The sequence below is a fragment of the Rhinichthys klamathensis genome, unplaced genomic scaffold (genome assembly GCF_029890125.1).
Source record: "Rhinichthys klamathensis goyatoka isolate OS25496 unplaced genomic scaffold, OSU_Roscu_1.1 h1tg000035l_1, whole genome shotgun sequence".
Taxonomy (NCBI): domain Eukaryota; kingdom Metazoa; phylum Chordata; class Actinopteri; order Cypriniformes; family Leuciscidae; genus Rhinichthys; species Rhinichthys klamathensis.
In genome coordinates this window covers 1,550,749-1,575,941 of record NW_026606583.1, presented here as the reverse complement: position 1 = coordinate 1,575,941, position 25,193 = coordinate 1,550,749, and the positions used below count along the sequence as shown (strand labels likewise).

The following is a 25,193-nucleotide window of genomic DNA, read 5'->3' as shown; positions in this document are numbered from 1 at the left end:
TCAGCTTTCAAATATAAAGAATTATTGGTTATCGGTATCGGCCAAAATTTTCACATCGGTCATCCCTACAAAAAACATAAAAGAACTTTGCTGTGAGTATGCCAGGGCATTAAAATAAATCTCATAAACGTTACGTGTGCTCGTTGCTTGCTGCAGTTCATTTAACGACCACCGGTGTCGCTAATAACAAGGGTTTCTCAATTCTACATATAGCACCTTTAAGATATTATACAACATGGTTTTCTGTAAAGCTTAGAAACAATGTGTATAGTGAAAAGCACTATACAAATAAATTTGACTCACTCGGAACCCCTTAGAAATGACATAGCAGCACGCTTTCAAATGCTTGCATCGTGTGATTTTGCAGGACAAGCACCATTCCCATTTTCTATAGAAAATTTTAAAAGATTTGACACCAATGATTTGACAAATTACCAGCCAAATGCTGATGAAAGCATTTCATTAGAACCATTCTTAGTTGAGTAATGAACATAAATATGCTTTGAAACGTTACGCTGCTGATTGTATCTGCCTAAACAAAACTGCACAAGTTACAGCAGCTTGGCCTCCTGTAAGCTGAATGTCTCTGCAAACAGGTTCTATGACATGCGTTGTTGTTTTTGACCCTTCACACATTTCTAAAAACTTTGTGCGGCCAAATCTCTAAAGTTACCAATTTGAGTCATGGGCTGCTGAAATTTTTAGGGTTGTTGAACTTTACCTGAGTTGGAATGCTCCTGTAGGGGTGTGTTTGTGTTTTAATGTGTGTGTGGAGGAGGTTACCCATGCCAGGGGGTAATGTGAGGGACAGGTAGAAACGAAGGGAATGTTAATTTGAGCTTACCCAACCTCCTCTTTTTTTCCACTCATCTCTGTCACTTCTCCAGCTGACTCACAAATGCCTTGAGGGATTTATCTAATCTCTCTTTCTTTTATTCTTTTATCTCTGTCTTTCTTCTCACTCTTTTAAACGTCATTCCACACACCTGTGTTAAACGTTGTTACTCTGACAGCCAGCCAATCACCTCTTGGCATTCATGTTACACCCTCAGATATCAACCATGAAACAGCTGTGTCAGTATGAGGCTTATGTTGCCTTCAAGTTATGTTGGAAATATCGTATTTATGTGATGCGCACATGACTGGCATGACAATGTGAGATTTGGAAGTGGGAAAATACCATTTCTCATCAAGAGAATAATAAAATACATAAAGCATTCCTGAATTATTTTTACATAATAAGCATTAAACTGTCTCAAAAAGAAAAGAAAAAAAAGAAAAAAAAGAGAAGTAAATAAAAAAAATAAAGCTACACTTTGAGATATAAAGTTGCAATTACAAGACAAAATGTATAAACTCACATTTGCAAGATATGAAGGCGCAATTATGAGTTACAAAAATTGCAATTGGGAGATATAAGTCACAATTATAAGAATTAAAGTTATAGTTGCAAGATTTAATTTTCATTTTGTATTTGACCTTTATTTAACCAGGATAATCTCTCTGAGATTAAAAATGTCTTTCACATGAGTGTCCTGGCCAAGAATGGGCAGCAGTTACAATCACAAACTTGCAGATCAAAATAACAAATAAAAAATGTAAACACTTAAAAACAATTGCACATCATTGAGTCTTCTTCATGTGACCGAATAATAGATTTAAAATGTTCCATAGACACCAAAGTTTGTAATTTCATTTGGAGTAGATTCCATTCAAATGGACCTGCATACATAAAAGCCCTTTTTCCCAGTTTAGTTCTGACAAATGAAACAAAGAGTATAACAATTTTGAGACCGGAGGGAATATTTCCCAACACTTTTCTGTTGAATAAGACAACCTAGATAGGAAGGCAACAACCCCAGAATAGTTTTATAAATAATTAGGTAACAGTGCATTTTCCTTCTAATGGACAGAGAGGGCCAGGCTACTCTGTTATACAAAGTGCAATGATGAGTTAAAGGTTTACAATCTGATATAAATCTTAAAGCGCTATGATAAACGGCATCCAAAGAAGAGAGAAGATAAGAAGGAGCAAATTGATACACCACATCATCGTAATCAAGTACAGGCAAAAAAGTAGCAGAAACTAACCTCTTTCTTACATTAAATGAAAAACAAAACGTGTTTCTAAAATAAAACCCAAGCTTTATTTTGATTTTTTTCTTTAATTGAGTTATGTGAGAGCTAAAAGAAAATGTATCATCAACAATGACGCCAAGATATTTATAATCTTTTACTATCACATTACCTCGTAAAGTCAGGAAAGGAATAAGATGGTCTATTACCTTTTTCGAGCTTTAAAATAACATAAGCTTGGTTTTATCAGCATTCAAAACAATTATTAGTGTTATTAATTATTAGTGTATTAAGCCGTGACTGAATGACATCAAAAGCCATTTAAAGCTTAAGCAAAGCTTGCTGTTTAGAAGGTGCACCACAATACATGACAGTGTCATCTGGATACAATTGAAAATTTGCATCCTGAATATCACAATCAAGACCATTTATGTAGATAGTAAATAAAAGAGGCCCCAACACAGATCCTTGGGGAACACCTTTAACAATCTCCAATAGTCCTGATTGTTTACCTTCAGCCTGAACACATTGAGTTATTTCACTTAAATAATTTTTAAAACAGAAAATAACATGATTTGATAAACCAACACTCTCTAGTCTATGCAACAATATTTCATGATCCACTGTGTCGAAAGCCTTTGATAAATCAATAAAAAGGGAAGTGCAATAGTCACCTTTATCCACGGATTCCACAATATCATTTAAAACTTTCAGAACGGCTGTTGTGGTACTATGTTTTTTACGAAACACTGATTGATTGATTATTATTGATTACTTTGTTTACATTCAAATAACAGGTCAACTGGTCACTAATAAGACACAAAGCTTTGAGATTGGCCTATAATTTTCTAATATAGTGGGATCTCCCCCTTTTAATAAGGGAACAACAAAAGCTGATTTCCAAATTTCCGGGATAAAACTAGTTTCTAGTGAAAGATTAAAATGATAAGTTAAAGGGGTCGAAATAATATCAGCTACTAATTTCAAATACAAGCTACTAGTTTCACACAATCAGGGGCTGGGGATTTATCAAGCGATTGAAGTGCTTTATGGACATCGAAACTCTTGATTATGTTAAAAAATGTTCCTTTTTAAAATAAGTTTCTGCACTAACAAAATCATAATTTGAGCGTATAAGATTTTGTGACTCAAATAATGACACAGAGGCAATAAAATACTTGTTAAAATAATTAAACATTTGCTCTCTATCAATATGCTTAGTAGAATCCGTATTTATACATGAAGGAAAATTAGAGGGATTTTTGTTACCCGGTATATATTCTGCCAAAATTTCTTGGGATTATTTAAATTTGTTGTCGTTTTTGCAATAAAATAATCAGCTTTAGCTTTCCTAATGGCGACTGTATATTTCGAAGCTGTCTAAAACAAATCCAGTCAGAACCTGAATCAGATTGCCTAGCTTTTACCCAAGCAGCATCACGTATAAGAACCGTTCACGTCAGTGCTTTAAGTGGCCCAAAAGAGGTGGCGGTACTCTATTATTATTTCTTTCTTTCTTTCTTTCTTTCTTTCTTTCTTTTTTGCTGACTTCCCTCCTCCCCTGAGGTAACAACAACTATATTGAAGGGGTTTTATATAAACAGCAGTCAACAGGCGACCTTTTAAAAAATAATAAATCCTTTTATTAGTTTGTGGATTTGCTTTAGCTAGAAAGTGCTACTGAACATAAATAAAATGTACAAAATGTGGATATGAATCCAACTGGAAAAACTTGTGAAAAGATATATTTTGATTAGTCAAATAGCAAATAGCATATAGTGAAGCTCTATAGCCATCTAGTGGTTAAAGGGATTTTTATTTTATTTTAAAACTGCATTTTCCAAAAAATGGCCAAAAATCTTACATTAAACCATGTAAAATTATCCATGTTATCTCCATGAATGGAAGTTAGAAATCTGGGTCTTTTATAAAGTGAATTTGACATAAAATGCTGTTTTTTTTGTGTGTAAAAAGCCTATTTAAATAAATATTTATTTATAGAAATTTAAAAGATATCATAAATCCTCCAAAAACTGCACAAATGTTGAGTAAAAACATTAATAAACAGAGTAAAATTACATTTGTAAAAAAAAATGTAAATTTTTTTTTACTTCCTTGCCGGAAGTAAATTTCCCATTCATTTCTCCCATTGACGTTTTGGAAAAACCGTATCTAAAGAGTTTTAGAGCATGTCTGAGGATAACCAGCTACGGCTGAACTCATAAGCATACAACATATCATTTCGAGTGAAAAAACGAAGAGAAAATCCAAATAAAATCAAAGGTACAAGACTGTGTACATATTTTCATTTCCGAGCGAAGGAACTACTCATCCCATAAACCACCGCGCCTCACTGAAGTCGACTGAAGCCACAACCGCGAAAGAGCCTTTTGAGAGACTTTTTCAAATCTGACGACGGCCACGCGAACTTTTTCCTCTAGTGAATTTTACATAGTGAATGTGCAGGGAAACTCCTTTTCTGATTTAATGAAGCTTATATGTAAAACACATTGAGGATCTGGCTCGCTCATAGGCTGTACTGCGGCAACTGCACATCCAATGGCGCGGGCGCCTCTGACGTGCGACCAATAAGCTAGCCCTACGTCATTACACGATCTTCAGTCTTCACGGACCTTCGCGGGGTTTAACCATAGACTGTAAAAAACCAGACAACACGGCACGCACTGTGATGCTCTATTTGTATTTTAACCGAGCAGCTTACACTGACAGCGGCAAAAGCATGCGCTTTTCACTTGTAAAACTCAAGGGTGTATGGGTAATGTAGTCTCTGCTCTCGGTGGGGATGAATTAGGAGGCGTGCATTGTGAAGGGAGCTCTGAAAAGTGGCAGCGCAGCCAAAGGATTAAAACAGATGTGCAAATGAGCGTACCGGTACGCTAAAAGCACGTTCTGGGCGCACGGAGAGGTGGCGGTACGCTCAAGAGCTATATTTGGAAGTGGCGGTACTGAGTACCGGTGCGTACCGGTCCACTTAAAGCACTGGTTCACGTATAAGAACAGACAATGCAGCGGAAAACCAAGGGTTATCCCTGCCTTTAACTCTAAATTTCTTATGCCGATGTAAAACCATCATAAAAATATTGCCAGGCAAACTAAACTTTAAAGTCACAATTGCATTTTGTTTTTACTCTGAGGCAGAAACAGGCTTACATAGAATTGAAAGCACAAATTTTATGAATGATTACCACAGAAATGTATTCTGCTCACGTTTCACGAACGAGGCCCATAATGAGCATCCCGTTTTTTTTTTTGCTGCACTAGTGCCAAAACGTCTCGGTTACGTATGGTAACCCTCGTTCCCCTTCAGTCCCCCGCGAAGGTACAGCAAACATGGCGACGGGATGAGACATCTCCGTTCCCTACTCAGGGAACGAGGGTTACCATACGTAACCAAGACGTTCCCTTTCGTATGGGAACTCCTTCGTCTCGTCGGAGGAGTTTCCAATGAATTGGGATCCCAAATAAAACGCCATGATGCTGGCCCCTTCCAGCGCCCAGCTAAGCTGCCCGCCAAGCAGTTTCTCAGTTTCTTCCGGGCGGGAGCTAGCTAAGAGGAAATCACACTGCTGTTCCGCAAGACCCGCTCAGTGGATTTGGATAACACTGGGGAAACGTGCCCATGTGGGAACATTGCGGAGCCCCCGGCCAGCCCGAAGGGAGGCACTGAATACACATATGAACTAGCCCGTAGGGTAGTAAAACATATCGGAGTCCTCGAGGTAGTCCCAGCCCGTAGGGTGGGGAGCATACTCAGCAAGGACGACAGAGTGAGTCTGTCGAGGGGAAGACATGGAGCTAGCCCGTAGGGTAGCAGGAACGTGGAAAATTGATCACGAGGAAATCATCGTGAAGGTCACTCAGTCTACTAGCAACTTCTTAAGAGAGGTAATAGACCTAGCGTCAGGCGGTCCGCCACGCCTGATGCCGAGGTGTGATGGAGGAGCTCAGAAGGTTAGCCGTTTGTTGGGGAACCAAGGAGCAAAAAGGCGCACGGATCCAGCTCATAAGGGGGAATGGTGCAGCAAGCCGACAGAACCTATTCCCTCGCGCCACTGACCGTAGCGAGTAAACGGGAGGAAACCGGTTCAACACGTAAGCTATAAAACCTGGCAAACGTGTTAGTTGTCGCCCAGCCCGCAGCTCAGCCTCTGTCAGTGAGGCACCTTGCGCCAAAGCCCAAGAGGAAGCGAGACTCCTAGTGGAGTGAGCCATCAACCTGGGTGGGCAAGGCACGTCCTGGGATTCATAAGCCTGGACGATAGCATCCACTAGCCAGTGAGCCTGTGGTAGACCACCTAGAACCTCCGCGTCCCGTCCAGGGACCATACATGGAGTCTCCAGAGGTCTGGACGCGGGTGCCATAGAGTGCCCCGTCTCTGAGAAAGCAGGTCCTTCTTCAGAGGAATGGGCCAAGGAGGTGCTGTCGCAAGGAGCATGAGTTCCGGGAACCAGGTCCGGTTGGGCCAGTACGGCGCAACTAGCAAGACCTGCTCCTCGTCCTCCCTGACTTTGCACAGTGTCTGTGCAAGAAGGCTCACAGGGGGAAACACATACTTGCGTGGGCCCCAGGGCCAGCTGTGTGCCAGTGCATCCGTGCCGAGGGACCCTCCGGTCAGGGAATAGAACAACTGGCAATGGGTCGTGTCCGGAGAAGCAAACAGATCTATCTGAGCGGCTCCGAAGATTCCCCATATCAGCTGAACCACCTGGGGATGGAGTCGCCATTCTCCCGGAAGGGGCGGCTGCCGTGAGAGCTCGTCGGCTGCACGGTTGAGCACACCAGGGATATGAATGGCCCGAAGCGACCTCAGATGCTTCGACTCCATAGGAGGAGATGGCGGGCGAGTCGCGACATACGACGGGAGCGTAGACCACCTTGATGGTTGATGTACGCCACGGTCGCAGTGCTGTCCGTACGGACCAGTACACGCCTGTGCAGAAGCAGCCCCTTGAGGCGGCACAAGGCTAAGCGTACTGCTTGCAACTCTAGGCAATTGATGTGCCAATGCAGCTGAGGCCCCATCCACAGACCTGAGACTGCATGCCCGTTGTACGTGGCCCCCCATCCATTGGCAGAGGCATCCACAGCATGCCTGGACACCTGGACTAAGGGCACTCCGGCCCGTAGAAAGGCAGGGTGCGACCAAAGACTGAAGGTTTGGCGACAGTGCGGGGTAATGTTGACCCCTCTCGTAAGAGAGCATAAACCACCCACGAACACAGTCTCAGCATGTTTGCGATGCGCTAGAGGAGTGAGGGTTCCGAGGAGGTGGTCTCGCCAGAGAACACTCACTGTAATCCTCTAATCACCAATGCTATTAACCAAAATAGCCCTCCACCGTTGGCCACCAGAAGAGGAACTAGATCGGGGAACAGTCAAAGGCGCGCATCTAGAGCGCCGACTGACGCGCGCTGGGTTGCCGTGACAACCCGCGCTGTCAGCCGGCAGCTCGACGGCACACGGCACGCTGAGCGGCTCAAGCCTTTACGAGAAAGGGAAGACGAACAACGTGCCGACGTGATCATGCTCTCATGAGAGAACATAAACCACCCACGAACGCAGTCTCAACATGCTTAAGCCCAGGCACGCGAAACAGTGATCGTGGCCGTCAAATGAGGACAGGAAACGACCGCATCCAGAAACACACGGGTGAAACGCCATCCTGAAAAGGACGCGATCTTCACCCGTGTTGCTCTTTTCACAGAAAACGCTCTCTTATTGTGCTGAAGCACACAGGGATAAACGCGGCAACACAGCGGGGAAACTGCAAGCCCGCTGTGCGCACTCAACCGAATACCAGCTGTGACAACAGCTCTTTGAAAAAAAGGCAGATCGCGTGAAGCAGCAGCCGGTACCCGGGAGATCGCGAAGATCGCTGAAGCGCCGTCACACCAACACAGAGAGGTCTCAGAGAAAACAGGAGACTCGTTGAGCGTGAAGATAAATTACTAATCTTGAAGCTCATCCACTCAGAGGACACACCGGTCGGCTCCGAAGCTAAAAGCAATGGTATGTGCGTTCGCTTCCGCTTTTATACCCGCATTGCTAGGCGGGACGCGGAATGCAAATCCCGCATGCCAATATTTATTGGCTCGTTTTAATTCACTCGAAGGCAATTGGTCTCCCTAGCGTGATCCCAATTCGTTGGAAACTCCTCAGACGAGACGTAGGAGTTCCCATACGAAAGGGAACCTACATTTATCAGTTAGAAAAATAAATGTTGATGTCAGTATTTCAGCCAAAATCACAACGTTGTTGGTAATTTTGAGAACAAAGTATGGATTTGAGTACCAAGCATGACTTACAGATGAAAAAGTTGCAATTGTGAGATACAATGTGACATTGCGATATATTAAGATTCATTTGCGAGATATTAAGCCACAATTATGAGAAACAAAAATTACATTTGGGAGATATGAAGTTGCAATTATGAGATTTAAAGTTACAATTGCAAGCTATAAAGTCGTAATTAATAAAAAATAAAAAATTACTCTCAGGGTTAGCTTCCACAAAGCACTAATTTTACGAACGATTACCACAGAAATTAATTCTGCTCACCGTTTACGATGAGGCCCCTGATGTGCATCCATTGCTTTTCATTTTGCTGCACTAGTGCCAAAGCCTATATTCATCAGTCAGAAAAAAAGAAAGCAATTTTTCACATCAATTTAATTTCAGCTAAAATCAAATGCACATTATTGTAATTGCGAATTTGATAACAAAAAATAAGAGATTTCCAAGAATGACTTAAAGGCATCATAAATTATTTGCTATTTTATTTTGTGAACCTAAATATAAATCTTTGACAGAAGACATGCTTTGAAAGACAGAATGCCCTGATCAGCTGCCATTTTTTGTCTGTACTGTCAATCATTCAGATAGATGTTCAAACGAAAGGCTGTTTTCGGAGAATTGAATTAAGGTTAAATGTACCATGAAGATTTTCTAGTAAAATGCATGTATTCCCTTTTGAAGCTCTCTGATTTCTCCAAAGTAATGCTGTTGATAGGCATCATTAGATATTATCAAGACTAAATAAGTCTTGCTCCATTGTTATATAAATAGTTTTTTGGCTCTGAGTCTGTGTGGGAAAAGTTGTCAGCTTCAGGGATTGCATCCCCTGGAGATAGACACTACATAGGAGTGGGAAAATTCTGTACGGTTCATGTCTGTATCTACATCTGCGGGCTTTTTCAAAATGTTTCCCTATATTGCTTTATTTCTCTCAAGTTGTATAGCTGCAATATTGTATGTTAGCTAAAACAAACAGGAAGTCCCTCCCTAAACATATGCCATTGGTTGATCCAAAAGCTGACATGTCGGGCCACTCAAAGTAAAAGTACCATAGTGTTTGATTCTTTACGACTTAATGAAATGGCTTAAAGTCCCCCTGTAATCATTCATTGTATCCCTTAAACCTCACCTTTAATCACCAAAATGACATATTTAAAGTTTTTTCCTTGAAAAAAAAAACTGCCATGCCTTAAAATAGCTTGAATGTAACTCTACACCCTTGCCTCATTTAGTATACACAGTTCTATGAATATGCAAATTAGCCCCGCCTCCACTCACTCACACCAGCTCAGAGATCCACTCGTTGACGATCACATGTTGACGTGATTGGTTACAAGGTAGTTTGTGACGTCAGAAAAACACTAGTGATTTCAAACCGCTTTTTTGAGACTGCCGTTGCTTCACTGCAGTTTTAAGGAGAAAATACTCAGCAATGGTGTTGACTTTTGAATTTGCACATGATTTGTCTTAAAGTATATTTTAAACACCACATAGACCTATAAACAACATTTAAAGCTTGATTTTCACCACATCAAAGTGATTGTTATCCTGGGAAAACCCAGACAACTTCCGGCAAATTTAGATTTACTCTGAAAGTTAGTCTGGCAAAGAGCTCATTCAAGCCCATTTCCAATCCGCCGAAATCGAGGCACCAATCAGAAACGTTGGGGCGGGCTGTACACGATGACGACATCGCTGGGATTTTGAAGCAGATTTTGTAGCCTACATTACAAAGATGGATGCCGCCGTCGAACATCACTTGTTCGAATCAGCTATCGTGTCTGTTTTAAGCGATTTGAACGTTTCCTTTTTGCTAAAAACCGAGCAAAGAACAACACTCGGAGAAACTCCGCCGCTCTGCATACGTCATCTCCTTCATTGCTCTGATTGGGTTTAGGTCTATCCGCGACGTCCGTTGGTGACGCCCCTCTGGAAATGATTTGTCTATGACGCTTTGCCAGACCATAACTCAGTTACAACTGAGAATGGTCTGGTTTTAACCAGGCTAAGTGATTGTCCCTTTTTTAAAGAATAGCCAATAAACTTTAGATAATGTTGCAGCCATGTAATATGCTTTGCTGCTTGCTATTGCTAGCTAGAGGCTTGTGGTACAGTATTATGGCGCAGTCACACAAAACTTCACTAAGTAGGTTCAATGTCAGTTGTGTATCGAGTAGTGGTCACTTCCGAACCAAGCAACTGTATGTTTGTAAACCCGGCGAATTTGCATGTTAAAAGTTCAACAAACAGGCATCCGTTGTAATCTGCGTGGAGAAATGTTTGCGTCATGTGTTTCCTCACGCAGAATTCTCGATCGTGAGGATTCCTATTGATATGACTTAATTTCGCCCGCAAAATGTTGATGTACAAAGGTAAATGCGACCTCACCTTTAAAGAGAGGGACGTCCTCATTCTAGAGCATTTGATTGGACACAAATTTGTACACGCCATAAGTAAAGTCAGTGTTCATGGTACATTTTAAATGCGTTCATCAGATTAAATTTTTATTTTTATTTTTGTATTTACACAAAATATCTTTTCAAATTTTCTTCCATATTGTGACATACATACTAATGTAATTTTTGGAGAATGAAACACATACATAGATGAATTATTCACAATAAGATCTATAAGATGCATTTAGAAAAAAAATGTTTTAATTTCATTTCGACTTTAATCTTGCCCTCTTTCTCTCTATAGGGGAATGTCTTTTCTTCACAGGACTTGTGTCCTTCAGGGGCGGCCACAGCCAGTGGAGAGTGCTGCAAACAATGCCAACCCGGGGAGGGAATGAAGAAGCCCTGCGGAGCGACACAGACAGAGTGTGAACCATGTCTTGACAGTGAGTATCCACAGAGATGTTGGCCGTACTGTTGCTAAAATGAAGCAGCTGCCTTATTTAAAATGCCATTTCCTGTGCTGAACTCTCACTTGAGGGGAGGCAGAGGGCTTTTGAGCTGTGAATGGTAATTAGTAGTTAAAGGGGAAATGCTTTTAGGAAATGAGACTTGACAAAACATTGTCTGGAGTGCGTAGAGACCAATCTGGGTGTTTTCAGCCACTCACAGCTCTAAGTGAGATTAATCAAGGCAAAATCCTGTGGTACATTGTGTTTGTTGCACTGGTAACACTTACAGAGTGTTTGTACCGAGGTTTGGGAGTTGGAGTTTTTTTATTTACATACTGTAGGCTGGTCCTGAGCCAAGTACTGGTCCAGAGCCTGCCAGAATCCCACCACTTCCAAAATGATCTCCCACACGTCTGCTTGCATGACCCAGCTGAACAAGACAAGATAGGAGGAGAGAGATGAATGGAAAGACCGATTAGCCATAAATGTGACCAAAAATAGTCATCCTTTAGTATGTATTTTTGTAGAGATTCATAGCTCCTTAAAAAAAAGACATATATATATAAATATGTTTATACATTTTTATATAAATACTTTAAGGTAAAACTTTTAATTTGACATTATTAGAAGTGTATTTAAGTATGTTAAGAAACATTCTTTGACTTTGACTTTGACTTTGACAGACTTTATTGTCATTCAGAATACAACAAGTGTATACAGAACGAAATTTCGTTTGCATAGGCCACAAATTTCTTACAGTTTCAATTTTGCAGTGTAAATGTTCATCCCAAAAATCTGTACAAACAGATTATAATAAATATATAAATAGCAAAGTAGAATAAATAATTTAGCCATCTAAACATCTATCTCAATATTTGACAGTAGTCAAGTATAAAACCAGCAGTACTAAGTATTATTTATTAGTGTTCAACAGTCTGATGGCTTGGGGGACAAAGCTGTTATAAAACCTGGAGGTCCGACACCGCATGCTGCGGAACCTCTTTCTGGAGGCCAGCAGACTAAACAGACCGTAGTGGGGGTTCTCTCTGCCCTCTCTGGAGTTCTCATTTATGTTTAATTTATGCATTGATAACTTCAATGAGGCCCAAAAGTCTAATGGACATGCATTTACATAAACAGAAAAATATCTCTCACAATAAACAGAAAAATATCATGTTTGAAACATTTTAAAGTTGTCACAATAAGAGGTATTGATTTTAGATCGCGTATCTAATTTGGGACATTGATCATGTGGATCTCTGGACATTACGAAATTCATGGTGTTTTTTTACTTTAAAGTGTTATGCTAATAAATAATTTGTAAATGATGAAAATGTTGTATTAAATTTGAAAATAAAAATGCTCTCAGACATTCTGAATGTTTCTATTAAAGTGCTTTTGATGAAATAATAGACACAAATGAGACAATTGTTGACCTACATTAAGACCCTTCTGAGATCCCTTCTGAAACTCTAGAGACACATGATTGATATTACTGGGGTCTTTTCTTGGGAGAAAATCAAGAGTCAGAGACTTCCAGGAGACATTAAATAGATTTCATTTGTGATTTTCTTACCTATGGGATATTAGCATATAAATGGTTTGTTCAACATATTATCACATTGACAGATAATCTAAACTAACCTACTTTTGAGTTCTGTGCATTCTTTTTTTGTTAATATTTAGTAGCCTTGGGTGAAGGTCAGGGAAAGGCATGTCCACAAGACCCCTCGACATTAGACCCACCATCCTCCTGTCATTCACTACAACCCTAAACATTCTTCCATCAGTAATTTCCATCTCTTTGTCAGGCCTTCCCTAAGGGCCTGTGCTGGGACCTGCGTTCCTCATCCATCAACTTTAACTGTTACATGCTGAAAACTCCAAACTGTTCTTTTCACAGCCTCATAAGTCATCTAATGCTACTTGACAGCACATCAGCAATAAAGTGTTGACATGAAAAAGTACCATTTGGGATGGTAGGCTACTGGAATGAAAACAGATGTTTAAGATATGATAATTTACGATAACTGGCTCAAATTAATTCCTAACACATAAGTGCTGCTGTGTAATGTGAAAGAACCAGGTGTGTTTGTTCACCATTTGACGTTCTCATAGTCTCTAAAAAGAAAAGAGAAAAAATACAATGAGCATCCTGTTCAACCCAACACAACGACATTGGCTTAACCAATGGCGTGAGTTTGGCCCGTTGCACTACAGTGCAATAACAATATATTTATAGGTGGCTTTTTAAAGTAGATTGGCCCCACCCACTTAACGTCCACTTAACATTACTGACTGTAGCCCGCAGGGAGATTTTTTTTTCCCTTCATCTGCCTTCTGTTTACTGGCAGTTGTCACTAAATTCTCCCATTACTGGACTGTAGAAGAATTCAGAAGACTCTGTTGCTTCAGTATTTAGCAGACTTGTGTTCCTCATTCAGTGCTTAAAGGGATACTCCACCCAAAAATGAAAATTCTGTCATCATTTACTCAGCCTCAAGTTGTTGCAAATCTGTATGAGTTTTTTTCTTCTGCTGAGCACAATGGAAGATATTTTGAAGAACGATTGGAACCAAACAGTTGTGGGGCACCATTGACTTCCATAGTAGAAAAAAAAAATACTATGAAAGTCAATGGTGCCAAAGTACCAATCGTTTTTCAAAATATCTTCCTTTGTGTTCACACTTAAGTGTTTTCCATTTGAATTATGTGATATTATGTTCATGTCATTACAAATAATACCAAGACAAAGTATGTGACGTATTTAATGTCAAATAGCCTACTGTATTTAAACATATGAAATTCAAAACAAACATTATACAACATTATTTCTACAACAAAATAATCTTAAATTAAGAGTCAACAAAAAACTGATGACTTTAAAGCCCATTGCATTGCATGCTATATTACAGACAACTACTCACTGTATTCTCTGTCATACTTGTTCTGTTGTCAAATTTCTTATTCTTTTTCATAGAGAAATTAACATGTCACCTGTTCAAGGCTTTGCAATAAATGTTTATTTTGAATTTCATATGGATAAATACAGTATATTTGACATTAAATGCCCATGCCTCTGTGTCTTTATAGAGCTAATAGCACTTCCCTGTGGAAAGCTGGCATACTTGATGTAAGCAGTGAGATTTGAGTGGTATAGGAATATCATTGGGGTCATCAGGTAAGCACCCTCTTTCATGGATGTTTCGTTGACCCACAACATCTCCAGAGGGCTTGATGGTGACACCTGGCTTCCCAGGTACACCCCCCTCAACTCCATATCATCCCGCCTGATCTTGCCGCCCAGTTGATGTCATTCATTTTAATCCACAGCCAATAGCTGCTCTTTTTCCACTGCATTCGACAGGGACTTGATTGCTTGTTGGAGAGAACGACTCCTAAAACCCCATTTCCCTCAGTAGACTGGTTGTGGATGTGGTGACAAAACCCCTGCATTCCACTTCCACTGGAAAAATAAGTGCTATTTAAGTGCTATTTGTAACAACATGAACATGAAGGAAATAATATTATTACATAATACAGTCAAATGAGAAACATTTTAAAATACAGTTACACATTGATTAATATATTTTCAAGATTAAAAAAGTTTAAAGTATTTGTTCTCATTAGTTTCATTAGTTTTAGCAGTATGAACTAACAACAAAATATTGTTTGTATTATCCATTAATATGATTCTTGAAAAATAAATTCTGTTCATTGTAGGCTACATCATCTTATGCATGTATGAACAGAAAGTGAATTTATTTAGTATTTTATTAAGTATTGCTGTTAAATATTGTAGATATTGATCCGATTAAAATCCATGTAAAAATAACTAATATTTAATAAAAGAAAATTACATGTAGCAGCCTATAGACTCTGCCCCTCACTTCCGTCCTGTGACTGCTGGTTTGAAACTGCTGGCGCTGCGGTTCTGCAGCTGAATATATATATCTCGTTTTGGTAAACACATTTGGAGATTTTCAAATGTTTCAATTTACAGTGTATTTTTGCAGTGATGAGAAATGTAGCCAATCCCAGACATGTCTGTTGATCTCTTGAACGCAGTGGCCAATCAGGGTCGTGTAATTTAGTCAGAATCCACTCACTGCTCAAAACGCATTAGTTTTTGTTCAGTACTGAGATCTGCACGCCCGTGAATACTCTCATTAACAAAGTATAGACACAAAGTAAATAAGAGATTCATTGTGCAGTGTAGACAACTTAATTGATTATAACGGAACTTTGTGAGATCGCAAACTGAAATGAGTGATTGTAAAGGGAGAGATCTTTCTGTGCTTTCTTGGATATAATCCATATTGAACTTGTCACTGCCAATACACACAACATACTCCCGACATGCATGAGCAAGCAAGACATGCCGCTGCTGTACATGAATGAATACATGAATCACCCCTGTAGCAGATCTATACAGGTGGAACTGGGGAAGGTGGAGGGTTTCTGAAAGGAGCTGCAAACTGATACAGCAAACAATAGGCAATAATTTGAATGTTGAGCAGCAAGTTCATTGGTTACTAATACAGCGGGAACCATTTAGCTGTGCCCTATAGAGAATGATGTAATTGCATTTAGATTGGGTTAAGGACCTATGAGTCTGCACCATCTAGAGTTTCATGACAGAACTTTGTATTGATATGATTAGCCTTTGGCTTGACTACGTTATCAAACAGCTAATAATGTGTTTCTAATGTAACACAAACCATGTCCCATTCACCATCTCAGAGTCACACAGCTGCCTTCTAAAAATCAACATCCCTAAATAAAGTAGGAAAGGTCCCATCCCACACGTTGACGGGACTGGTTAAAAGGTTCTTGAAGGTAAAGAGACATGAAAGAGACATTCAGTGTTTAATATTATCCAAGTCCAGATCAGGGGGCAGAGCAAGCCTTTAATAAAATTCAAGAACGGATCCTAGGTGTTACTGAAGGGTTTAAGGGAACCCCAAAGCATGAACCTTAATTTCTCTAATTTATTGTAGAAAAATATGCTTTGTATCCATCTATTGTGAGTAGGGGAAGCAGCACACCTCTATTTAAGGAGAATATACCTTCTGGGTAATAGACTAGTAAAAGCGACCTCTTGAGCAATGGGGCTAGAGGAACCAGTGTAGAATACCAAAAAAAGCCTTTAATGAATTGGGGCTGAGTTCAACATTAAGTGGTTTTCCCAGTGCGCCAATTACATTGGACCAAAAGGTTATAAAGTTAAAATATGGATATTTTTCTTACAAAAACACATTGCTTAAGAAGGCCTTTATTTACCCACTGGAGCCGTATGGATGACTTTTATGATGGATGGATGTGCTTTTTTGAGCTTCAAAATCTAATGGCGCTTTTCCACTACACAGTACCAGCTCGCCTCGGCTCGGCTCGACTCGCCTTTATTTGGTTTTCCACTGTGTAAAAGTTGTACCTGTACCTGCTTTCGGGTACTTTTTTTCGTACCACCTCCGGCGAGGTTCTAAGCGAGCTAAGGCGATACTAAAATGTGACGTGAAAACAATGCCGACTGCTGATTGGTCACAGAGAATCTGCGTCATCATTGCACGCGCCAGATGGAGTATCCAGAATAACCCCGCCATTTTTAAATAGTTTGGCCAGAGATAGTTACTAAACTTACTACTATTATTATGGCAACTCGGAAGATTACGCCGTGGTCAAACGAGGAGGTGCAGACATTCCTTTGTTTGGTTGCCGAAGAGAGGATCCAGCGAGAGCTTGATGGGGCAACGAGGAACGAAAGGCGTCGCTATGACGACCGGGTACTATTTGTGGCGGTACTTTCTGCAATGGAAAACGGAGCGAAAAGCGAGCCGAGTCGAGGCGAGCCAAGGCGAGTCGAGTCGAGTCGAGCTGGTACTGGTAATGGAAAAGCGCCATAAGTTACTATTCACTCCTATTATAAAGCTTGGACGAGCCAGAATATGTTTTAATATAACTCCAATTGTGTTTGGCTGAAAGAAGTAAGTCATATTCACGGATGGCTTGAGGGTGAGTAAATGATGGGGTAATTTTCATTTTTGGAGGAACTAACCCTTTAACTGTGCACTGGCTCGAAGGCGAAACACTGCTGAATCCGCTTTCTCTCCAGCAAGAGAGATCTCCTCTCTTTTAGATCAGGAAAACGCTCTTTGTGAGGCAATTGGAAGAGAGTGATCACTGTACGCAACCACTCAGCTCCTAAGCAAAAATCTGAATAAGTGGATGCTTGCCGCCATCTTAAATATACCCGTATATGTGGGGGAGTGGCTTGGCATTAAAATTCCACTCGCCCATTTTCATTGCCCGTTTTTCTACAACTCCCAAGTGAGACCCCATTTGCCAAAAAACACCAACTTTTTTCATGAATATTGCACCTTTTCAGTATTTCAAATGTTTATATTGAATTTTCATTAAATATTGTTTACAAGTTCTTAAAAAATCTGCAGTTTTGCATTGAAAATTTGTGGTATTATAAAGGAGCATTATAAATCAAGGAGCATCTCGATAGTTAAAGGAAAGGTAGTAGATAAAACATTCTTCATTAATGGTGAGGCAATACCAACAGTTTCTGAGAAGCCAGTGAAGAGTCTTGGGAGATGGTACGATGGGGATCTAAAGGACACAGTTCGGGTGGGAGAAGTTAGACGACAAGCAGTGGAAGGGTTGAAGAGCATAAACAGCTGTGCTCTACCTGGTAAACTAAAACTCTGGTGCTTTCAGTTTGGTCTACTGCCGAGGTTGCTGTGGCCACTGACCGTGTACGACGTTTCTTTGACAACAGTGGATAAGCTGGAAGCGTTGATAAGTTCATACATCAGGAAATGGTTGGGAGTTCCAAGCTGCCTCAGCAGAGTAGGACTTTATAGTAAAGGAATATTGCAGCTGCCAGTCTCTGCTTTAACCGAGGAGTTCAAGTGTGCCAAGGTCAGACTGGAAATGACCTTAGTAGAGTCACGCGACAAATGTGTAAGGGAGGCAGCCCCTGTGTTAAAAACTGGTAGAAAGTGGTCAGCAAAGAAATCTGTAGTAGAGGCAAAGGCTGCCCTTCAAATTAGGGATATCGTGGGACAGGTACAGCATGGAAGAGGGGGTTTTGGGCTCAGTTTAGCTCCTCCTAAATGGCACAAGGCAGGCCCAGCTCAAAGGAGGAAGCTGGTAGTCAACGAGGTGCGACAGCAGGAGGAGAGGATGAGGTGTATAAAGGCCATTTCCCAGGCCAAGCAGGGAGAGTGGATGAGATGGGAGAGTGTGGAACAACGTAAGATGGGCTGGCAAAACCTTTAGTTAATGGAAGAGAGTAGGATCAGTTTCCTTATTAGGTCAACATATGATGTTCTCCCATCACCGCAGAACCTAAACCTCTGGGTAGGAGAGGATCCCTCTTGTCCTTTGTGTTCATCACCTGCCACATTAAGGCACATTTTGACAGGATGTAAGGTGGCTCTTAGCCAAGGTCGGTTTACTTGGCGCCATGACCAAGTACTGCGATGTTTGGCTTTAGCATTAGAAGGCAAGCGTAACATGACCAATAAGTTGCCACCTGTTCTAGCAAAACATTACACGCAGAAGACAATATTCCTCCGCCCAGGCGAGCAACCACCAAGAAAAGGTGTTAACACCAATTCTCGCCCAGGACAACTGGAAGCTGCTAGGGACTGGAAGATGCTGGCTGATCTTGACCAACGGCTTATTTTTCCACCTGAGATTGCCACCACTAACCTACGACCAGATATTGTTTTGTGGTCTGGATCAGCACGCATTGTTCAACTGATAGAGTTAACAGTGCCATGGGAGGATGCGGTAGATGAGGCATATGAGAGGAAGAAACTGCGGTATGCTCATCTGGCTACTGAAGCAGAACAGCGAGGATGGAGAGTCCAGGTTTATCCAGTGGAAGTGGGTTGTCGAGGTTTTGTGGCACACTCTACAACCTGGTTCCTCAGAGACATCGGATTCAGCGGCCAAGAGTTGCGTCGGACAGTAAATAACTTATCTGAAGCAGCAGAAAGGAGCAGCAACTGGCTGTGGTTGAGACGGAAAGATTCTAGCTGGCTGTGTACAGGCCGCCACGCTACGGTTTCGTAGAATTCTTGAAAACTTGAAGAGTCTGTTGGTTTGTTTGTATACGTTCCTGTGGATATTGCGTGAATGACGGGTGGTTGGGCAGATATTGTGTTTTGCGGTAGGTGGTATGCCATACGGAACCGTTGTCCACTGAAACTGCATATTAACGCACCAGTGGGGCTCGACAGCCTTAGTCAAACGGGTTGGCGCGTATGGTCGGGTTGCGGAGAGATTGTGAGATTGTGGTTAGGTCTCAGCAGCAGGAGGGATGTAGAGGTCAGTAAGCTGGGCTGAGTTGAGAGGGGGACGGAGGGGGGTGACACTGGGACGCCAGAGTCACTGTCGAGCCCTCTTGAGGTGTCGTGGGCTAGTCGACGAAACACTGAGGACGGAAGGTGCCCACTTGAAGACCCTAGAGATGTCCCCTACTCGGTTCAATCCAGACGGTTGTCGTGCTGGTCCTGTAGTTGCAGCCGTCGCGTGTGCTAACGCGCCAAGTACACTGCTGCCGTTAACGCCGGACAGAACGGGAGTCACACCACCTTATGGAAAGAAGCGTAAATGGATGGAGTAGTTTACTGTAAAGCTACGTCTTAGTTTTGCTTATCTTGGCGAAAGCCGAGTACAAATCAGCATGAAGTTTTAACATCTACTCTCGTGTAATGGAAATCAATCAAAAATAGTATTTAACATCACTTAATCACTCTGAATATATTACTGTATTACGCTAACAAAACTCTTTTACGGGTTTGATCAGTGTCACCATGTGGTTTTGTGTCCTGTCATGTTTAGTGGTTCCCTGTCTTGTCATTAGTTTTCCCAGGTGTTTCCCATTTACCACGCCCCCTTGTTATCCTATCTAGCTCGTGTGTCCCTGATTATTTAAGCCCTGTGTTTCAGCCTTGTCTTTGTGAGTTCTTGTTTAATGTTTACGTGTATGTTGGTTGTTCTTGTATCCTGTTCCCGAGTCCTGTATCCAAGTTTAGTTTGTTAAATAAAGCGTGTGCTGCATTTGGATCCTGCTTCATCTCTGCCTCAACCGCACCACGTTACAGAAGAACTCACCGCATCGTGATCCAGCAGCCATGCCTTTCTGGAGTTCAGACGTCCAGATTCTCCGTCTCCGTCAAGAGAATCGCGCCATCGAGGAATATGTCGCAGAATTCCTTGAACTGGCACATCTCGTGCAAATGAGCACCCAGTGCTTGTTGATCTTTTTCCGCGGGGGATTATCGGAACCACTCCGGTCTCTGATGCCCGAACCTGATCCGCACGGGTCTTTAGAGTGGTATATCGACCTGGCTCGGTTGTGGAGCGGCTCTTCGTTTACCGTGGGCGTGGAGAAGCTGCGAGAGCCTGCGCTTCACATCAGCCCGGTCGCGCCCGCGCTCCACAAGCCTGCAATTCACGTCTGTCCAGCCGAACCCGCGCTTCACGTGAGCCAAGTCGAGCCGGCTTTTCACGAAATGCCTGAGCTTCTTCCCGCCGAGACCGACATGCCTGAGTTTCTGTCTTCCGAGCCCGCGACTAACGTCTGCCCCGCCGAACCCGCGGTTCACGAGTCAAGTCCCGAGTCAAGTGAGTCAAGTCCCGAGTCAAGTGAGTCAAGTCCCGAGTCAAGTCCCGAGTCAAGTCCCGAGTCAAGTCCCGAGTCAAGTCCCGAGTCAAGTGCCGAGTCAAGTGCCGAGTCAAGTGCCAAGTCAAGTGCCGAGTCAAGAGCCGAGTCGAGTGAATCTAGCCAAGTGAGCGTATCAAGCCCAGTGACTCGCCGTCGCAGGAGGAGAAGGAGGACTCGTTTGGTTCGCCAGGCTCCGGTGGGCGTTCCCAGACGCCTCGCCCTGCCGGCCCCGCCTCTGCGCCAGGCCCTGCCGGTCCCGTCTCTGCTCTTCGCCCTGCCAATGTCTCTCAAGCGCCATGAGACTGTCCCAGAGTCCGTTGCCAGCCCGGAGGTTGTCCCCCTAGGTTCTCCCAAGTATTTTTTTGGGGGGGGGGGGGGGGCAGTAGGAGGTCCCACAAGAGGGTCATGGAGGCAGCGCTGACATGGACCTTGTCGGCGCTATCTCCTCCTGAGCCTCCTATGCCCTCGTCTCCTGCCAAGCGTGCTCCGCCCTGGCCTTCGCCTCGTCCTGCTCCGCCCTGGTCACCGGCCCAGTCTGGTCCGCCCACGCTCTGCGGGCCAGGCCCGCCTTGCCTAGGTCCAGGTCCCGTTCCCCTGCATGGGCCTGGCCCCCCATCCCTCCCCCAAGACCGCCCTCCTGGACTTTTTTGTTTGTTTTATTGGGCTTCAGGAGCCTCCCTTAAGGGTTATGTATCGGTTATGTCACGATGTGGTTTTGTGTCCTGTCATGTTTAGTGGTTCCCTGTCTTGTCATTAGTTTTCCCAGGTGTTTCCCATTTACCACGCCCCCTTGTTATCCTATCTAGCTCTTGTGTCCCTGATTATTTAAGCCCTGTGTTTCAGCCTTGTCTTTGTGAGTTCTTGTTTAATGTTTACGTGTATGTTGGTTGTTCTTGTATCCTGTTCCCGAGTCCTGTATCCAAGTTTAGTTTGTTAAATAAAGCGTGTGCTGCATTTGGATCCTGCTTCATCTCTGCCTCAACCGCACCACGTTACAATCAGGTAGAAAAAGCAATTTCATGATTTCTTTCATTAATATTTTTATATTTTGGCTTTATATTGGCAGTTCGCCACCCTGCTCTTTAAATATCTGTATCGCATCAGCCATTAATAACCTGTCGGTTGACCACTACTTCAAACATGTCTTCAGTCTCATATCTGCTGAAGACATGTGTATTATCAGCTGTAATTATTTGAGACCATAGTTCCCTAGAATTGTATACTAAAATAGTGAATTATGTACGGTCAGAATAGATTTCCTTTTTTGAAAATTATTAAATAAAGCTATTGACAGAATGTTACCTCAGCACTTTGTAGTACTAATGTTGATTGACACTCTCATGACTATACTGATAAGAACAGTATATCAGTTACTGCCCAGACACACACACACACACACATCTGTTGTCTGTCATAGTGCATAGACATTCATTATTGATGGTTAGCATCATGCTAATGGATCTCAGAGGGCAGGGATCAGGAGAAGAGTAGACTCAGAGGGAGAAAGGCTGAGTGGACGGGATTTAATCTGCTGGAAATGCTCCCATCATAGTCTCCTAAATAAAGCCCCAATAACTGGCCCCCAGAAGCCAGAACATTACCCCCTTATCATTAGGGCCATTAGCAGCTCCGGCACACAGGGGAACCCATAATGTGCAACTCTATTTGTCCAGCACAAAAACAAAATAACATTTCATCCACGTTGATGGATAGATCTAAGGGTAACTATGGCATTTACTGAAACATTTGGTAAGGTATGGGATACATGGGGCGATGTGCCTTAAATGTGCCTCAAGGGTTGTGCAGTCACACACACACACACCTAACACACGCGCAAAATAGCGTCCTGAATAATTTAGTGATAGCTAGACCTCTATCCTCTAATATAACTGAATAGGATATCGATGATGGATGATCGGAATACAATACCATAAGCATGCAGCATTTAGATATTTTCTCTCCATTTGCAATATCGACATCATAATTTAGATTCTAGATATCTATGAGAACACATGCGGTCAAAATACGATGCATTACTTTCTTTCATCCTTACTTTCTAAAACTCTAAAATCTAAAACTCTAAAATGGACAGCCAATGAAGACCATAGGTTAGCAATATGCAAATTTGTTACAAACCTACATAGGTTCATGCCGGAAGTAAGACTGGAATTACTGACGCCTCGTTTCAGGCAGGTCAGAATAAGACAATAACTCAATTTATTGTACACTTTGATTTTTTAAAACTTTGGAGACATTTTACATTCACAAACACTGCATGAAAGGTAATATTCGATAAAGCATATTAGGGGCACTGTTTTAGTATAACCATGTCTAACTGTATAAAATGTCTTTATTATATATTATATTATATTATAGTATATTATACTATGTTTGAATGTCATTCTATAGAATGGTGCCATTTAGTATTTTAGAAATCATATTTTTCTACCACAGCCCCAAACTGGACCCATAAGACATAGACATTGAAGGCCCACCAATATTCAGATTATTGGTCAACAAATATATATATATATATATATATATATATTTTTTTTTTTTCAGGTGAGATTATTTAACTATTACGAAATTCGTGGTTGCATTATTGGAAAGTACAATAGTTATTCATTGTTACTAACCCTAAGTCCATACATTATTTTAAACATGCACAGTAGTTTTCAAATTTATATAATTAAAATTTGCTGTGAAAATTCTGGAGTAACAATTTTATTTGATAGTGCACTAAGTAACTACCAGTCATTAGTGTGTTAGTAGATTGTCTGCTTAATATCTGCTAAAATTTACATTTATGCATTGGGCAGACACTTTTATCCAAAGCAACTTGCATTGCATTTCAAGGTACACATTTACATTCTTATCAGTTCTTGCTTTCCCTGGGAATCGAACCCATGACCATGGCGTTGTAAGCGCCAACGCTCTATTGTTTGAGCTACAGGAAAGTTTATTTTACACCTTATTTTGATGCTCCCCAACAGACATTCTACTGAGTCTGATTTAGTTGTTTTAGAAATGAAAAGGGACACACTCCATCAATTAGGGTTAGAAGAACTGTTGCCAAACATATAACATGCTAGAAACATAAATATCACTGCAATAATGTTCCAATCATAGACTCTTAAGCATTTGCATATTTAAATCCAGTGGCAGTATATACGTGTTTGAACTATGAGGTCAAAAGACTCCCCAAATATGATGTCAGAGATATCAAACTATTGTCTATGGTTTTACTTTCAGTTAACGATAATAACCCTGAAATGCACAACTACAGACTTTGTATGTTCAGAGAGATTGTCTTTTTTAACCTTTTCTTCTTTTGTCTTCAGGTGAGACGTTCTCTGAGAACTTCAGCCACACGGAGAAGTGCCAGCCTTGCACACCATGTTCTGAACTCATGCGCATGCTGGAGCCCTGCACTGACGCCAACGACGCAGTGTGTGTCTGCGACTATGGGTTTTTCTTCAGCGACGTGACAGGGCGCTGCGAAGCCTGCACAGTGTGTCCTGTGGGCAAGGGTGTGCTGATGGGCTGTAGTTTTGACCGTGACACGGTGTGCGAGGAGTGCGTGGATGACACGTATTCAGACCAGGAGACATCTTTCGACCCCTGCCTGCCCTGCACACAGTGCGAACAGCCTGACATGGAGTTGGAAAGCTGCACTCCTTTCCGTGACGCTGTCTGCCAAGGTAAGACAATCGAGATTCAAAATCAAATAAAAACTATAAATAGATGGCTCACCATGACACAATGTGACAAATAGTTTTCTGTTACTCTCTTGCTTGTTTTTAAAATCAGTGGTCAAAAATGACCCCATGTGATGGCCCACAACGGCTCTGTTCTCTGGAGATGACAGTTAAAGTCAAATTATGACAACTAGATTTTTACGTTTGCATGCAAGTCACCACTATGTTACTAGGTTATTGGATGGTTTTTAGCATTTTTGGTAACACTTTATTTTACAGTGTCCTTGTTACACTTGTTACATGCAGTTACTATAAGTAATAAGTATAAATTATGCATAATTACATGCAACTAACCCTAAACCAAATTAAACCCTAATCCTAACTAACCCTATAAGTGTATGTAGTTATTCAGTACTTAAAAGTATAATTACAGTGTAACAAAGACAACTCAAAATAAAGTTTAACCCCAAACCCTCATCCTAATCCTAACCCTATATTAAGTACATGTAGTTTATTATTACTCAGTACTTAAATGTATAATTACACTGTAACACGGACACCTTAAAATGA

At 41.6% G+C, this 25,193-nt stretch overlaps 1 protein-coding gene and 1 long non-coding RNA gene across 4 annotated transcripts in view; one reads left to right on the top strand and one right to left on the bottom strand.

Annotated features, from left to right (window-relative positions):
• ngfrb (nerve growth factor receptor b) overlaps positions 1–25,193 on the top strand; it is a 45,191-nt gene that overhangs the window by 3,550 nt on the left and 16,448 nt on the right. For both annotated transcript variants that reach the window (XM_056245827.1, XM_056245826.1), the window contains exons 2-3: positions 11,093–11,234; positions 24,267–24,626. In XM_056245827.1, the coding sequence (XP_056101802.1) occupies positions 11,093–11,234; positions 24,267–24,626 (502 nt within the window). The remainder of the gene's footprint in view (positions 1–11,092; positions 11,235–24,266; positions 24,627–25,193) is intronic.
• Positions 11,215–24,386, bottom strand: LOC130080476 (uncharacterized). 2 transcript variants are annotated; one of them, XR_008806676.1, is made up of 4 exons: positions 24,246–24,374; positions 13,266–13,361; positions 11,577–11,670; positions 11,215–11,349 (listed from the first exon to the last, which is right to left on the bottom strand). It is a non-coding gene; the product is annotated as an uncharacterized LOC130080476 (long non-coding RNA). The 2 variants fall into 2 exon arrangements; XR_008806677.1 differs by lacking the exon at positions 13,266–13,361 and having other exon boundaries at positions 24,246–24,386.